General features: G+C 39.1%; 1 protein-coding gene across 3 annotated transcripts in view; it reads right to left on the minus strand.

Annotated features, from left to right (window-relative positions):
* The window catches only part of LOC130561091 (fas-binding factor 1 homolog), a 33704-nt gene that overhangs the window by 4400 nt on the left and 12276 nt on the right, over positions 1–17028 (minus strand). For 2 of the 3 annotated variants that reach the window (XM_057345212.1, XM_057345213.1), the window contains exons 4-17: positions 4243–4270; positions 4107–4157; positions 3946–4021; positions 3684–3744; positions 3463–3513; positions 3223–3337; positions 3066–3146; positions 2682–2807; positions 2469–2601; positions 2233–2390; positions 2066–2162; positions 1573–1974; positions 563–619; positions 229–281 (exon numbers count right to left, since the gene is read on the minus strand). In XM_057345212.1, coding sequence (XP_057201195.1) covers positions 229–281; positions 563–619; positions 1573–1974; positions 2066–2162; positions 2233–2390; positions 2469–2601; positions 2682–2807; positions 3066–3146; positions 3223–3337; positions 3463–3513; positions 3684–3744; positions 3946–4021; positions 4107–4157; positions 4243–4270 — 1489 coding nt within the window. Of the gene's footprint in view, positions 1–228; positions 282–562; positions 620–1572; positions 1975–2065; positions 2163–2232; positions 2391–2468; positions 2602–2681; positions 2808–3065; positions 3147–3222; positions 3338–3462; positions 3514–3683; positions 3745–3945; positions 4022–4106; positions 4158–4242; positions 4271–4515; positions 4915–17028 lie in introns of those variants that run through there. The other variant, XM_057345214.1, reaches the window with a different exon arrangement.

Raw genomic sequence — 17028 nt, forward strand, 5'->3', positions numbered from 1 at the left:
AAACATGTCCAGGATAAAAACCCATTTGGTCATTCGGTTACTACAGGTGAGTGCTGGAATTCAATTCTTTTGTTTGGGGGTAAATTCTATTGTTTAGTGGTCGGGGGGGACAGGTGTGTTTACTAGACTGACTTTACAGGGAAAAGAAGATATCTGGGAAATGAGCGCTGAAAGATTTCCAGTTTGTTGCACTGAAAACAGAATCAGTGTGTAGTGTTTTGACAGTACCAGGTCTCTGTTGATCTTCTCTGGTTGTGTTGGCGATGTCAGCAGAATCCAGGCTAATAAAACACACGCACAAACACACACGTCTCGAGTCATTTCACTGCGGTCTTTCCACAGATAACTGTAGCTCCTGTAGCTCTCTAGCAACGCCAAGGTCATGGGTTGGATCCCGGGGACTGCACATGCTCAGATACAAATGTATAGTATAATAGCATATTTGAGTCGCTTTGGATGAAAGCGTCTGGCAAATGCATAAGTGTAAATGTAATGTCAAAGATAAGGGCTGTGTTCTGTTTCACGCAGCGCTGTGCAGGATATAAGACGGTGGTTTGTGTACCTGGGCTCTTGGTGTGAAGCCGGAGGTTCATCTGGTCGTCTGCGTGCGGTTGAAGAGCTGAAACACAACACATCCTCCAGTGAGTTTTCTTTTATACAGACACCAGCTCAGATTCTATGAGTTTAATTATTAGTGAACGGTGTGAGGTTTGTATGTCTTTCGCATAATCCAAACTCTTCCTTTGTGTCAAATAATTAAATACCCGTCAAAACAAAATATGACTTGAAAAACAAATGACAGCAATTAGGATCAAGTGGTTTACATTGAATAAGAACAAAAAAGGCTCCACAATTTATCCAAATGTTTTTTTAGACGTTTCTGCATGAGTGTACTGCGTTAGCTACTGTATATCATTTTTAGTTTTTTAAATATAGTTCAAATACATTTTAAGAACTTAAAGTGATAGTTCACCCAAAAATGAAAACTCAGTCATCATTTACTCTTATCATTTCAATCCTGTTTGGCTTTCTTTCTTCTGCAGAACACAAAAGGAGATATTTTGAAGAAAGTTGATAACCGAACAGCACTGGCCCCCATTCACTTCTATTGTTTGAACACAAAACCAGTGCGAGTGAATGTGGGCCAGTTAACAACATTCTTCAAAATATCTCCTTTTGTGTTCTGCAGAAGAAAAAAAGCCATACCGGTTTGAAATGACAAGAGCGTGAGTAAACGATGACCTAATTTATCACTTTAACGCATGTAGTATATCACGTTATACATTTGATATCAGCAAAGGCCAACAAATCAGTGCATCCCTAAATATTTGACTACCAATCACATTCATTCAATTTCATGACAAATTAGTTCGATTCAATATTATTCTCATAACTCATCATTTTGTTTAAATGAAAAGGTAAGGTAGATTTCTTTAATAAGAAATACATTTTTACAGCTGTTTAAGATTTTATCAATTTGTGACAGTCACACAAATAAATACTGTGATATCTTTTCTTTGTGACGAAGAAACAACGTTTAGTTTAGTTGGATTATGGGTTGTTTATTCTCACCTGCTTGACTTGACTTCCTCCCCCAGAACCAATGAACTCTCTTGTTTTCTCTCCCTCTCCTCTGATTGGCCGATAAACTGCGCTTTCTTGCGACTCAGTGCTCCAGAGAGCCAATCATCTTCCTCGTGGTCCTCTCTCCTCACTTGTCGTCGGGTGGTTTGAGGAGAGGACGGTACGACTGGCGGTTCTGTTGTCTTTATAGCGGGCGTCTCTTGGCTTGAAGGTTTTCTTGAGGGAGATGCTGGTGGCTTCAGGGTTTCCGAGGCGGTTTGTTTGGGCTCCTCCTCTTCCTGTTTCAGACCGAGCCAGTCTGATCTGGGACGGGCGGCTCGTGTGGAGGTTGGCGTGGAGGGTTTGGCTTTGTGTTCAGGAGAGTGAGCGCTCACGTCTTCGGTGGAGAATCTGGAATGATCCAAATATGACAATGTTTGTATAAAAATGAAAAGGTATTGAGATGAAAGGAAGAACTGTGATGGTTTACGTCCAGACTCACCTGACAGACTGTCTTCTAGACTGACGTCCCTCGGGGGTGGAGCCCATCGTGGGCTGGTAAGATCCAAACGTCACGTCCTCTTCATCCATCACAGAACCTAAAGAAACAAGACTCACTGTTACAATTCATTCATTTCTTTAATCTTTATTTGAAATTGTTGCCGTCACCTTTCACTGCGGAGATCTTCTCTGGAGGTTTCTCTGTCTGGTTCTCAGACGCTCGAGTCTCTTTCTTCTCTCCGGTGACGGGTCTCTCCAGCAGACGAGGAGACGTTCCTCTGCCGAGAATCTCATCCAGTCTCGTACGAGCTCTCTGAGGAGTGTCACTGCGCACAGAAGAGAGAGAGATGTGTTACTTAAACCGTACAAAAACATATTCCTCTTTTTGAAAAACAAGACTCCACCTCTCTTTTTTCTGTATCGGTTCATTTCCTTGTGTTTTGGGTGTCTCGACGAAGCCCAGAGCATCCATCAGGTCATCCTCATCATCATCAAACGTCAGATCGTCTCTCCTCCTCGCCCGAGCAGCTGGAGACTCTGAGACACACACACGTCATTCAGTTTTATCTTGTGTTCACGTCTGTTGAGTGTGATCTCTGTGACGTCATCTCTCTCACCTGACTCTGTTTTGTGGGAAACAGCGGGTGAGGAAGACGACGTCGCCTCGGTTTTATGCGTCTTTTTCTGCTCCGGTTTGGGCTCCAGGTCGTCCAGCAGATCATCGAAAGAATCGTCGGCGTTATCTGTCACAAGAAGATCAGATCACAGGAAGGTTTCTTAACATCCAGTTAGTTTTGATACCTCTATCAGGAGGAGGTGGATCAAGACCACCATCATCATCATCATCATCATCTGAAATATATGCAGCGTGAAAATGAAGCAAATTAAGATTTTTTTATCTAAAATGAAATAATCATGCTGGAGATATAGAGCGGGAATGAACACCACACACAAGGAAGTTCGTCAGAAAGAGAAATCTGTTTTATCTGGTTTTCACCCACCAAGAAAACTGAACTTCTTGTAACTTCTCGCTGTGGACGCCGGAGCAGAACTGGGCTTCTTCTCTTCAGGAACCGTTTTGTCTGCAAATGTGCGTGAAGTATTTTAAAAACATGAGAGGAATGTCATTTGTTAAGACCTTTAAAAAAACTCATTCACCTGAAGTTTTGCTCTTGTCTGGAAATATGGAAGGTTCTTCCTCTTTCCTCTGAACGGGAGCTGAGCTCGGCTTCTTCTTAGAGCTAAACAGGTCAGCGTCCATATCATCCATGTTCTACAGAAGAGAAGGAGAAATACATACATTCTATATAAAATTCTTGGACTTTATTTATAGAGCGAGCTTAAAATATTTAAATGTTCACTATTAGTCATCTATTAGTAGAATGAGGATATATTTACTTTCATGCTGTCCAGTAGAGCAGCCGGATCAGCTTCAGATACATCAGAACCCTGAGAAACAAACCAGATTCACACCGATACAAGATATCTATAGAAGATATATCAGATTTATCAGACCAGTTTGTTTAAAGTGTTTTAACTGTGATTTACAGGAAGGTCAATGAATTAAAACATAATAATGTAATTTTTTCATATTTTCTTCCCTACAGGTTGTTTCTCACCTCATCTGTCCTCTCGGCTTCTGCTGCCAGTTTACTGAAGAAATCATCATCTATAAGCGACCTGAAGCACAACACACATCATGTGACAAACACACTGTGATCATAAGAGCGGTGTGAGAGAGAGAGAGAGAGTAGAGATGCTCGGGCACATCATTCAAAACGTGTTTAATGTGTATTGCTTAATATAGCCTGAATGCAGGTCAAAGTATTTCCCATGAATCATTTGGTGGCTCTTAACCAATCAGCTTTCATCAGCGCTCACCTCTTCCCACTGCGTGATGTGAGGACACCTGTAGGTTTGCGGGGTCCGGCAGCTGGAGATCGGAGCTTCGCCGGGCCTGCGGACCACAGAAACATACTGTTAAAATATTTCAGGAACAGGGAATATATTTATCCATAAACCCACAGAGAACAGACTCATACCCTCATCATCATCATCTCCCAGAAGATCTCCTAAGACATCATCAATGGAGCCTGAGAGAAAGACACAAACATTACAATTCAGTCTATAAAACACACTGAGAGCTGTATGTACAGCACATCTACTGCATGTAATCACCTCTGAGACCTTTCTTCTGCTTTAAAGTCTGCAAAAAGATACAAAAAATATGTTATTTGGTTTCCACATTGTTTGATTAAAAATAGATACATAGATAAGCTGTGTAAACAAATAAACACATCACTTTTTAGGTCATTATGTGGTACCATATTTTATTGCATGTGAACTATGGTGTGTACACAGTATGGTATATTTTAAGATACACCGCAACTTAATATAAATGCAGTTAAATTATATTACTGTTTTAACAGAAATAAGGAAAGTGATTTATACCATGGCAAAAATCTGTGCGCGTCCCCGTTACCAATGGAAACCAGCGAAAGCGCGACAAATGCACGAGCACGATCTGATCATCAACAAAATCCTGCTCTGGATCCACGAGAGACTCTGGTTCTGATTCCGGATCATCAAAACATGAATCTGAATATTCAGATGATCAAATCAGAAACTATCTTGTGTTCTGGATGGAATCGCGTTGGGTCTGATGAATCGGTTCTTTATCAAGTCAAACTGGCACGCAGAACTGCCGAAAAAAGCGATACTTTACTTTAAAGAAAACAACACTATTCACTCCTTCAAATGATTTTATCCGAAGCTCTTCTTGTGTATCAGTTCTCTACAGTCCTACATGTTTGAAACCAGTGGAGCCTCTGACGCGCTTCCTGTTTACAACAGGGCATTATGGGTAGTGTATTTTGTCCGACACAAATGTTGATTGTCGCAAGGAAATGGGCCTCAAAATTGGAAAGGCTATACAAAATCTATTTACATATTTTATACAGTTTACAATATGATTTTTTGAGGCATAGCTGGGAATTGAAAAGATAAATTTAGCGTTTTTAACTCACAGAAAAATAATAAAAAACGAATGTCAGTTAAATGTTATTTACTCTTACAACTACAGATGAAAACGTATTGAGCTTGGTTTCATTTCCATTCAACATGCTAGACTTGATGATAAAGGATGATAAAACATTAAAAATAGAAAAATGTACCCGTTTCTATTGGCCACGCTGGGTTGACATGTTGACCACGCCCACGGCGTTTTCCCGCCCCTGCCTCCAGGTTCCAGTCAGAGAAGAGTGAGGTGTCAACTCGTCTTTTGGTAAAATATCATTTATAATCATAAACTCGGTGCAGTGTGCATGAATATGGATAACTTTTGTGTGAACGTACATATGTTTTCATTTTCATAACGATTGTTTTGATAAATTTCTGTAGCTATCTTCTATCGATCACTGTTGAAAATAAGTCACTTCATGTAGGCCTATGCATGTAGTCCACCACTAAAGTAGTTTATAACGCATATACAGTGGTCAAAAGTTTACAAACACCTTGCAGATTCTGGATGTTGAAAATGTTAAGCTTTAGTAGTTTAGTATTGCCTTAAACAAACAGTTAGGTCCATACAGTCACATTTTTGCTATTTAGCAAAAGATATATTATGAATATTGGCGTAAAGTGCCCCATTTCAGCTTTATTTAGCGAGTACCCAAATTGGCTAAAGGATTTAGGAATTACAGCTCTTGAATATGTTCCTCCCCTATTTTTTAAGGGACCAAAAGTAATCAGACAGTCAACTCAGAAGCTGTTTTATGGACGTGTGTGGGCGATTCTTTCATTATTTCTTAATAAATGAAGCATGTCTAGAGTTGATCCTAAATGTGGCATTTGTTGCTGTGAATGTTAAAATAGTACGGTCAGCCCTGCGTTAATCGTTAGGGATCAAAATGCCCATCTTGGTGAGTCTTCATCTAAACAATCAGGTTTTTTCTTAAGTAAACAGAAAAAAATCAGACGTCAGAATATTTGATTTACTATATTGTCTTATAAATAGGGTACGGTGAGTATTGAGGTTGTATTTTGTGTGAGACAGATGATCAACTGTGTATCAGAACAAAAGTATTCAAAAAAACGACCAAGAAACAATTGTCATGATGAAAAAAGTTATGTTTTTTTAATGCATTTATCAAATTAAGCACAAATTAAGCAAGTGAGAGAAAGAAAGAAAAGAAAAAGATTGATATTTCCTATATGCAGGAGAATATTATCCCCTTGAGAATTTTACTACACTCTTAAAAAAGGTGCTTCAAAAGTTTGTTCGATGACATAGAAGAACCTTTTGGTTCCCACTGCTCCGGGTGTACGTGTGTTCACTACTCTCTGGATGGGTTAAATGCAGAGGTCACATTTCGGGTATGGGTCACCATATCTGACTAATAGGTCACTTTCACTTCACTTTAACATCTGAAGAACATTTCTGTTTTACAAAAAAGGTTCTTCAGATTATAAAAAAGGTGAGAAAGAGATGGTTCTTTGAAGAACCTTTGACTGAATGGTTCTTTGTGGAACCAAAATTGGTTCTTCTATGGCATCGCTGTGAAGAACCTTTAAAGCACCTTTATTTTTAAGAGTGTTCACTTGCTTAAAAGATCTAAACATGGTCTAACTGGCTTAACATCAAGAAAAAGATAAACGATTTGTTAAGAAAAGATACATGCTGATCATACCATGTATTTTTAGCAACATATGTTTTTACATGAAGTTTTTAGCAAAAACCATCAGATTACAAAAGTTAATTTTTTAAGACCCTGGATCACAAAACCACTCTTAAGTAGCACGAGAACATTTAGTAATAGCCAAGAATACATTGTATGGGTCAAAATGATAGATTTTTTCTTTTATGCCAAAAATCATTAGAATATTAAGTACAGATTATGTTCCATGAAGATATTTTGTAAATTCCATACCGTCGATATATCAAAACTTTATTTTTGTGAGTGGATGCTTTCGGGTTCATCTACTTTCCACAACGTCATTACAGCAGTAAGCCAATAGAGAGAGTTAAAACAAACCAGTTTCTTCTTAGCAACAACCTGCTACAGCACGTCTGATTAACAACTTCAAAGGCGATTTTCTCACACAATGTCTCACAATCACAGTACTTCAATCTTGTGGCTATACTATCAAGAGTGTGTATTTCAGCATTTATTGCCAGGTTCGGTTTACTTTCATTGTAAGTGCCTTGTAAAACTGAACTCGAAAACATTCCAGTACATGAGCTTAAATGATGTTGTGTCCTAAAGCCCGTCACACAATGTGCAACAGTTGTAGATCTGCAGACTTGTAGTGTGCACACTTCGAATGCACATGCAGATGTTACGTCAGATGAACTATGAACTATTTTAAACAATTATTTGTTAAATGTGTGCATTTAGTCTTTTCAGACTGTGTTTTGTGAATTAAAAACCTGACCTCATTTCGTTAGATGTATTTGTCCAAACTCTCAGTAGCTTCCTGTTTTGTGATTTTTCTCCATTCATCTGGAATCTTACCAGTGCTCTGGAATGTTTTATTATAATGTCTTTCCAGATCTTTCTGGAATCTGCACACAAACCATTTCCAGTAGGGCAGCTCAGTGAGGTCAGGGGTGATGCTCCATTCAGCATAAACTCCTCCTGCTGTTCTGTATTCTCTCCAGGGGACTTTGTCATCTGAGGCATTCGGATAAAAACATCCATTGCCTGCTACTGATGATGTGCAGATGTTGATACTTAAGTTGGTTGTCTTCTTGTAAAACCAGCCATTCAGTCCGATGACACGATGGAAAGGAACACTGTGATCTCCAGTATGGTTTGGTATTGTGTTGGTGCAGATGGCATTACAGAAAGGACACTGAACCCAACAGCACTGACAGAAGTGATCAATCAGAATCTCATCTGGTCTGTTGTTCACATCCAGTTTTTCATCAAATGAACCAGTTCTCAACTCTCTGCTGATGTCAGACATTACTGGAGGAAGTTCTTTTCTTATCACGTCTTCTAGAAGTTTGAAATCATCAACGTCATCATGGTTGACTCCACTGAAGTCCTTCACGGAGAACATCAGAACACCTGAGAGCTTCAGTGTGAAAAACCTCAACCACACATCAACAACTCCACTGTTCTCTTCAACACGTTGAGTAGATTCATGTGCTGCTTTCATGATCTTCTTCTGCAGGAGTTCAATGTTCTGACTCATCTTGAGCTCAACACTGACACTGAATTTATCTCTCATGTACTGACTCACTTCATCTCTGATGAAACTCTTGAAGTGATCTCTGGGATAATGAATGTACGTCAAGCATTTGTCAAAGTTCTCTTCTGCCAGTCTCTTCAGGATGTGTTTCTCAAGATTTGATCTGTTTCCATTCATTGATGGACAGTTTGATCTCATCTCATCTGCTAAATCTCTGGCGGTCTGTATGTAGACACTATGTTCAATGGGTGTCCTCAGTTTCTGACAGATGATCTCACCAAAAATAGCAGCTGATGTTGCTCCTTGACAGTATTTCTGGAAAATACTAAAGTACTCTACACTTTTCTTCTTCAGATAAAGAACAGGATCATTGGCTTCCATGAACATTTTGTGTTGATCAGTGAATGTCACATTTGCTCTCTTAAGTATAGAAAATACCAAATCAATGAAGAATTCTCTCTTGAACACATACTTATCTGACTCTTTCTGATAATCTGTAATTCTTACCTTGATATAATCTGTGAGTTTCTGAATGCAGCTGTTGCTGTAGCCCATTTTGGAAATGTTAAATGACCTAATCATTGTGTCTATCTGCTGATCAATGTCAGTGATTAAGGCCTTTATTTCGCGTTCATGTTTTTCAGAGAGAGAATAACCCAAATTGTGTTTGGCAGTTTTGAAGACATTTATTACATGTCCTGTAACTCCACTGGATCTCTTGAACTGAACATAACCTGCATAACTCGGCACAGTAAAAATATCCCTGATGTTCTTCCAGGTGTCTACATGGACACTTTCATGGATGTCACTGAGGAGTATTTTCACATCTTTCAGTATGTCGATGTCTTTGATTAGAGGAGAATCTGTGGTGATCTTCTTAACACACTCCTCCCAGAACAAATAAAACTCTCTCTTCAGAGTTTCTTTGTCGTTTGCTTTGTCTTTAAGTTTTAATGCAAGTTCTTTGCTCTTTTCTAAGAGAGTGTTTTCATGATGTGTCCTCTGAGCATCAACCTTTTTCTTCAGGTCTCGCTGCTGAAGAATCACATTTAACTTTCTCTCTGTTTGTCTCACAATGTTCTCTTGAAGCTCTTTGATTTTTATTTCAAATGATGCTTTCCATTGAATCAGTATATCTGCATCTGTGGCTTTTTCAAAGAATTCTGAGATTGATTTATTTACAGCTTCGCTTTTTTCTCTCAGTTCTCTTTGAAGATCAGTTTTATCAATCTCATGAATTGCTTCATTTTCTATTTGATTGTGTAGTTTGTTCTCTATTTCCAGCATGGCACTGTGAAGAGTCCACGTCCATTTGCTGTATTCTGTCTCCAGTCTCCTGTATGCTGAAATCTCCACAGCATTTCTGAAGCTGAACACAAATCGTTCATTCAGTAAAGCCTCCCAGAGATCTTCAATTCGCTTACAGATGTCTTTCAGCCTTATACCTGTTGATTTTGATGCCCTTGAGATAATAGTCTCTTTTAGTTCTTGAATATTCTCACAGTAGTTTGGGTTTGGTGGTGCCATGGGTGGACTTCCCTCCCACAGCTGAGCAAAATACTTCACATCATGACGAACATCAAAATTAATGACATCACTGAAACATTCTGCATCACAGACTTCATCTTTAGCAGTGAGTTTTGTCATCTCATCCAATGTCTTCTGCAGTCGTCTCCTTCCCTCCATGTTTTTCTCTCCAGCTGTGACGTCTGAAACATTCTGATGTACAAACATACAGCTGGGCTTCAGTTTGACCTTCTTCATCCTCAGAAAGGCCTGAACAACAATCTGAAGAATATCCTGCATATCAGAAGAAATTTCTCCAAAGAAGTTGATCAATGTCAGATTACCAAGACCAACAACAAATGTGGCCAGTTCATTGTCATGATGTCTTGTGGATTTTTCAGCCAGTTCAAGAGCCCGAAGACCTTCAGTATCAACAACCAGAATATAATCAAACTTCATCTGATGTTTCATGTCCTCTGACACTCTGATCAGCTGCATGAACGCTCCTCTGGTGCAGCGGCCGGCACTGACTGCAAACTCAAGTCCAAACATGGCATTCAACATGGTGGATTTCCCAGAGCTCTGAATCCCTAAAACTGACAGCACAAAGACTCTCTGATCTCCCAGTTTCTGGATGAGTTTATCTAGAACTGCAGTAACCCACATGACAGGAACATGAGCAGCATCTCCATCCATCAGCTCCAGTGGAAATCCAGAGATCATCATCTCTGCTGCAACACTCGGGAGAGAAGAGAAGTCAAACTGAAGATCTGTTTTGTTCTTCTTCACAGATGAACATGATTCATAGATCTGACCGATCTCTCTCATGATGTGCTCCAGGCCAAAGGTTGCTGATTGAAGTTCTTCAGATGTTCTCTCAAGTTCTGTTTGTGCATCTTTGAGTTGTTCTGCTTGTTCAGATTTAGGTTTAGCATTTTCTTTCAGTTTTATGACAGCTGACCACCTCTCATTATACTTGTTATGTAATCCAGAAAGATCAGCAGAGGTGAATTCATCCATGAGAATTCTGAGCCATTTCAGGAAAAAAATCCAATTAGCATCTTTTGGAAGCAAGTTTTTAAAAAAAGACTTTATAAATTTACTTAAGTTATTTTGATGTTGCTTTTCACGAATGTTCTTCATTTCTGTGTGTTTTCTGCTTATTTCTTGTTCTAGTTCCTCCCCTTGAGGTCGATGAAGTTCTTTATTCTTCTGACACCACAGATGCCACAGTTTCCCCTGACAGGGCAGAAATGATTCTTTGATTTCTGTCAGAGGTTTATTCTTCAGTAAACTCATCATCTCTTGTGTTGCTTCTCTTCCTCTCCTGCAGTCTTCATCATCTTCCTCATCTACTCTGATATCTGAGTGTTTGGACACGTCTTCAAGTCTGAACACTGAAGCTGATGCTGAAGATGAGAGACAATCATTTATGACTCTTATGAGTTCTTCAGATACATCTGCTTGATTTCTGTCTTTCAGACCAATTTTGTATTTTCCTTTTCTCATCTCAGTAACAGCAGATTCATCCTCAGTAAGAATACAAATGAGTGGCTTTTTGTCTTTGTACAGGTTTTGAATCTTTGTTGCGTTTTTGTCGTTCTTGTCAAGTTTAGTCAGAAGAACAACATTGACTGAAGACATTTCAGTGAGGATCTTCATCTGTGTCTCGTGGTCTCCTGCATTACCATGAAGATTACAGAAGGCAACACAGTCAGTAAATTTATCAGTGACTTTTCCAGATGGACAGTACCAGGCGATCTCCACCACTCCATCCATCAGTAGTCTGGTTCTGCTGCTGCCTGGACAGTTTCTGTGGAAGAACGTGTTGTGTCTCTCATTGATCAGACTGTTCATCAGCTGAGATTTAGATGAAGACACAGAACCAAACCTGAAGAACGACACCATCGGAGTTTCTGCTTTGCACACTGACTGCACTTTACTGATGAAGTCATTGTCAGTTTTTCTGATCTTCCAGCTCTTGTTGATATGTCTGAATGTCCAGAGAGGAAACTCAATGTGTTGAGTGAATGGATCAGGAACAAGCAGAGGAAGAGCAAACTGACACTGAGAGAGTTTAGTGACCATCATCTGCTTTAGGAAACTATCAGCACAATGAAACACGGCCATCTGAACATCCATCGGGTGAATAGAGTCTGGTTTACTTGTTACTGCATTAGACGAAGACGCTTCATTGAAAATATCACCCTTGGGTTTTTTCATGTCTTTGTCTGTTTGTGTTTGATGATGTTCATTGGTCTCTTTAGTTTTAATGTTTCTTGCTCTGTAGTTCATCATCAGTAGTTTCTGTAGATAATTCTTCACCAGCTCTTCTTCAGCACAAGACTCACGAGACTGTAATGAATGTGATGATATCTGAAGAACATCTGCAGCTCTCAGTTTATCTTTCTTGCTTTCAAGATGAAGTTTGCGAAATAGACGCTCTGTTTCTCCAGTCTCTTCCTGCTGTAAGTGTCGATCTGGTCTGACTTCTGCTGTTTCATCTCTCTGCTAAACAAAACATTACATTATCTGTGGTTTGAAGGATGAAGCATGAATGAAGCAGTAGTTTTCATTGTAGATATACTGTAGATAGACAGACAGACATACAGTATACTATACAGTATTAAGTAAGAATGAGGAGGTTTATTGTTACCAAGCAGTGGTTTGTCTTACAAAGACTTGAATAATACTAAACTATGATCATAAAAGGCTTTTGCAAAGCTGGAAATGTTGATGTATTTCTTTTGTATTTACACAGTACAATTAATAAGCTAAACATAAAAAAACATGTCTAATAATAGTATTTGTTCTTTGTGTGATGAATCAATACATAGACACCACATGCCGGTGTCAAATAAAATTAGCTGTTAAATAAAATGTTTATTCAACAAGGGTTACAGGAAATACTGTATATTGACTGAAAACTTACAATTGAACTGACCTCACAGCTTGATGCCTTAGATTTCTTCAAGGCTGTATTTGTTTTTTGGTGAGATGGCTTCTGAAAATGGGCTTTTATGGATGAAAGCTGAATTTTAAAATATAAATATAAAACTGTTATTTCCAACAACAACAATTCCTCACACATGCAAAAGATGTGTTGATTAGCACACATTACAACTACAATACAAAGTCATCTATCATAAATGTATTCGATCAAATTTCAGCTGACTATTTTTTATGTTCTTAAAACTGCAATGCTGATGACTGATAATCTACTAAATCTAATAATCAAAACAATCAAACAAAAAAAACTCATTCCACAAATCCATTCCACCTGGCTCATTCAGAGTCCATATAAATTAAACTCCATTTAATTTCGACACAGCAAGGTAAACAAAGTATTCTTGTACATTATACATAATACGAGTAAATTATTATATTTATTAAAATTATTCAATGGATGCCAACTAATTGGGACAATAATGACCTCCCGACTGCCCCTTACCATACACTTTATTATTAAACACCTGTCAGACATTTTTCTAATATTTTCTTCATTTTGTTGAAAATTAATGCCTGTGTGATCTAATATTTAATGAGAAAATGTAGAAGAGCAAGTTCGGGAAAAGACGGATTCGAACTTACGAACTTGCGTTAGTATCAAAACTACTTTCTCACTACACCACTGAAACTGTTGGTAAAGCAGTATCGTTTTTACACTTTACATTTCTTTCTTGGGGAGGACCCACCCAGAGCTGTTGATAGAGTAGTGACAACGGAAGCTAAACATCTTCGGCCGTCACGTGATTCATGGAGTCTTCGCATAGTTCCAGGAAGTTTGAATTGTTCTTTTAATTCTTTATTTCTGTAATTATTTTATTCATTAAATGTCCTACGTCTTTAATTGTGTTTAAAGTTCATCTCAATCAGTCTGTTTTGCTGCCGCTCTGCGTTGCTAGTAACTTCCGGGAACTATTAAGAGGCTCCATGAACCGCCATTGCTGTGAAAAAACTGTTCCATTGAAGTGAACTGAGTTTTTTTGGTGCTTCCGACACCCATGCTCAGCGCTTTATAAACACAAGGTTAAACTACTGGAGTCACTTTGACTAATTTACTGATGTCTTTACTACTTTCTGCACTTTTATTGTACGTTGCGTTGCTGTCTATGGGGGAGTCAGAAAGCTCTTGAACCTCATCTTGGTTTGTGTAGGCTACCAAAGACGAACAAAGCCATTCTCAAAAAGACAAAAAAAAATCATCCTCAAAGCCTTACGCTTGTAAATGGCCTAAGGGTAAGTCATTCATGACAGAATTTTCATTCTGCTATGAACTGTTCCTTTACCATAAGAAGTTCATGTAGTATAACACTTTTTCTAAACAATACTTTGTGGAGTTTTCTGTTAAGTAGTTGGCAGCTATACCAGCTGCATTTTTTTTTCATGCTTATGCATGAAATACATTTGTATTGTGTTCACATTCATGTGAAGCACACTAGATTATATTAAGACAAGTGTCACGAAATCTGACGGGGACGAACCCAAGCACAGGCAGGTGGTGGTGAAGGGGTTAAACACAGACTTTAATAAATAATAAACACGACAAAACAGGAACCAAAAACCCACAATGGGGAAAAAACAGGACACGATCACTTAACAAGAAGTTCAAGAACTCAAAACAAACACTTCCCGTGAGGGGGCAAAATAAACAATAATCCTAACACGACACAACGTCCAAAACAGGGCAAGATAATCCAAGGTTACTTACACGACAAAGGCAAGAGGAACAGAGGCATACATGGAGACTAAGGGTGTGCAATGCAGCCGGTATTTGTATCTGTATTTGTATTTGTTGAGGGGGGGAAAGTATTTATGGCCCGAGCACGGAGGAGCAAGCCACCGGCTTGCACTGCGGTGCAGAGCCCTATTGTTTCTGTGTTCTTCTCCCTCTTTGATCGCTAATTTGAAGGCCTAAACATGCTCAAAAACTCACAATAACTTGCACACGCATCAGACGTGGCGAAAATTTACGTCTGATAGGGGTTTTAAAATTAGGCGTGGCAAAATGGCTAGCTAGCGCCACCTAGAACTGCCCAGACCGCTATGCAAAACATACATGCACCAAATTTGGTGGACTCATAGAAGACCCCGAATCATTAAGAAAAGTCTCTTGGAGCATATCTCTAAACTAAACAGGAAGTCCGTTATTTTTAATTTCCTGTGCAATTTGGTAAATTTTTGCAATTTCCAGTCGTCGTACTTTAACTCCTCCTCCTAGAGTTTTAATCCGATCAACATCATCTTCATGTCATTTTCATCTCAAGGCCTTTGCGAAGTTAAATTGCGGAGATCTTGACTTTTCGTGGGGGAACGTTTCGCCAGGAACAGGAAGTTGTTGTAACTCAGGCATACAATGTCCAACAGGCCCAACAAATGGGTGAAGTCCAACAGACTTCACCCATTTGATAAAAGTCCTGGCCTGAAGACATCTACATGGTAATATTCAGATACAGTTATAGCGCCACCTGCAGGAAACTGGAAGAGGCATGTTTTAAACTGTGATTAACTCATAGAGATTCAAACAATTCAACATCATATTTGGCAAGTATGATCTTTCACACCTTTGTGATTATACATTGCAAGTTCTTGACTTTTCATTGAGGGGCGTGTCCGTGGCGGCCTGACAAAGTTTGATGTTTCGCCATGAAACAGGAAGCTATAGTAACTCAGGCACACAATGTCTGACCGGCCTCACATTTCACATGTTTGATAATAGTACTGGCCTGAACACATATCCATGTCAGTGTTCAATTATAGCAATAGCGCCACCAGCTGGCAAAAGGGAATGTGATGCATTTAAATAAATAAATCCTACTATAATTCGCCTGCATTAATTTTATCGCCTACCATTCACTGTTTTCCTTATGCAATCGGGTTGCGGTGGCACTTTCTGCGAGGGCCCGATCATCGCTGCTCGCAGCTTTAATTGTATTTGTATTTGTATTTGTATTCGAGTAAAATTCAAAATAGGCGTAAAAATCCAGTTTTTTTGCGTTACACTTCTAATTTACATTATAGTGTAAGTATTCTTTAATTATATTCATTATAATAATTATGGATATGCAATATTGGTTGATGTTTTTGAACATGTAACAAGGAACATCATTGAAAAGAAAATAACATAACAGCCATTACCTCATCCATGGTTAAACCAACAACTAATAAAATACCATTGTGAACATTATGAACGCCACCACCACCCGTCCTTGTTGGAGGACGCTGAACAGACAGAATAAAAACAAATAATACTTCAAAGAACTGTTCTTCTTCTGAAAGAACTTCTTTCTAATGCACAGAATTCCAAGAACTAAACTTTATCAACCCCTGACTGGGAGATCTGGCAGAACAAAAGTTGTATTCTACATAATACTAAAAGATACAGCCCTGCTATTGTCAACTGTCTGCCAAAAAACAGACACAAAAGGTTTTTTTATGTTTTTATTTTTTATTTTTATGTTTTAATGTTTTTAAATTTTTTTTTTTTATGTTTTATGTTAACCATAACTTAACCATATTTCACTTGGAAGAAGATATCTTCTGCCAACATACTCTCAGTTAAATTTCTCCATGTTGTATTTTGTGAACACAAGCTCCTCCACATGTGAGGGGAGCAGTCTGGAGCGATGTGGGGACACAATATCTCCTGCTGTGCTAAAGATCCTCTCAGAGGAGACACTTGTTGGGGGGCAGGTGAGATATTTCATTGCCACATGAGCCAGGGCTGGCTGTGGCTGCATCATTTTTGACCAGAAGGTCACTGCAGGATCTGAGGTCAGTGATTCAGTGCTGTCCTCAGCTAAGTAGCTCTCAACTATCTTGAGGGAGGTCATAGCACCAGATGAGGCAGATTTGGCTTTTGGTTTAGCAAGATTGTGCATTGCGCCCCAAAAGAGGCTTTTTTGCCCACTGGTCTCACTCTCAAATGAGGATGAACTGGCAGCTTCAGGTACCCCAGAAACATCATCCACTTGGAGTTCTGCAGCCACATCTGCCTTGAACCTGTCAAACTCTGATGTACTAAGTAGTGACATGGGCAAGCTCTTAAATCGGGGATCCAGTAGGGTAGCTTTAAAGTAATGACCTGAGGAGTCATCAAAGACAGCCTGGAAGCGCTGAGCCAACTGAGACTGCAATGTGGTCACCATTTTAAGTGCCTCTGGAAGAGCCTGTACATCCGCATCCACCTTTAAGTTTGTTAATGCAGTCTTGAGAGCCTGCACACAAGGGATAACAGAAGACAGAGAAGCACATCCTCACACA

This window comes from Triplophysa rosa, linkage group LG11, assembly GCF_024868665.1.
Source record: "Triplophysa rosa linkage group LG11, Trosa_1v2, whole genome shotgun sequence".
In the NCBI taxonomy this organism is placed as follows: domain Eukaryota; kingdom Metazoa; phylum Chordata; class Actinopteri; order Cypriniformes; family Nemacheilidae; genus Triplophysa; species Triplophysa rosa.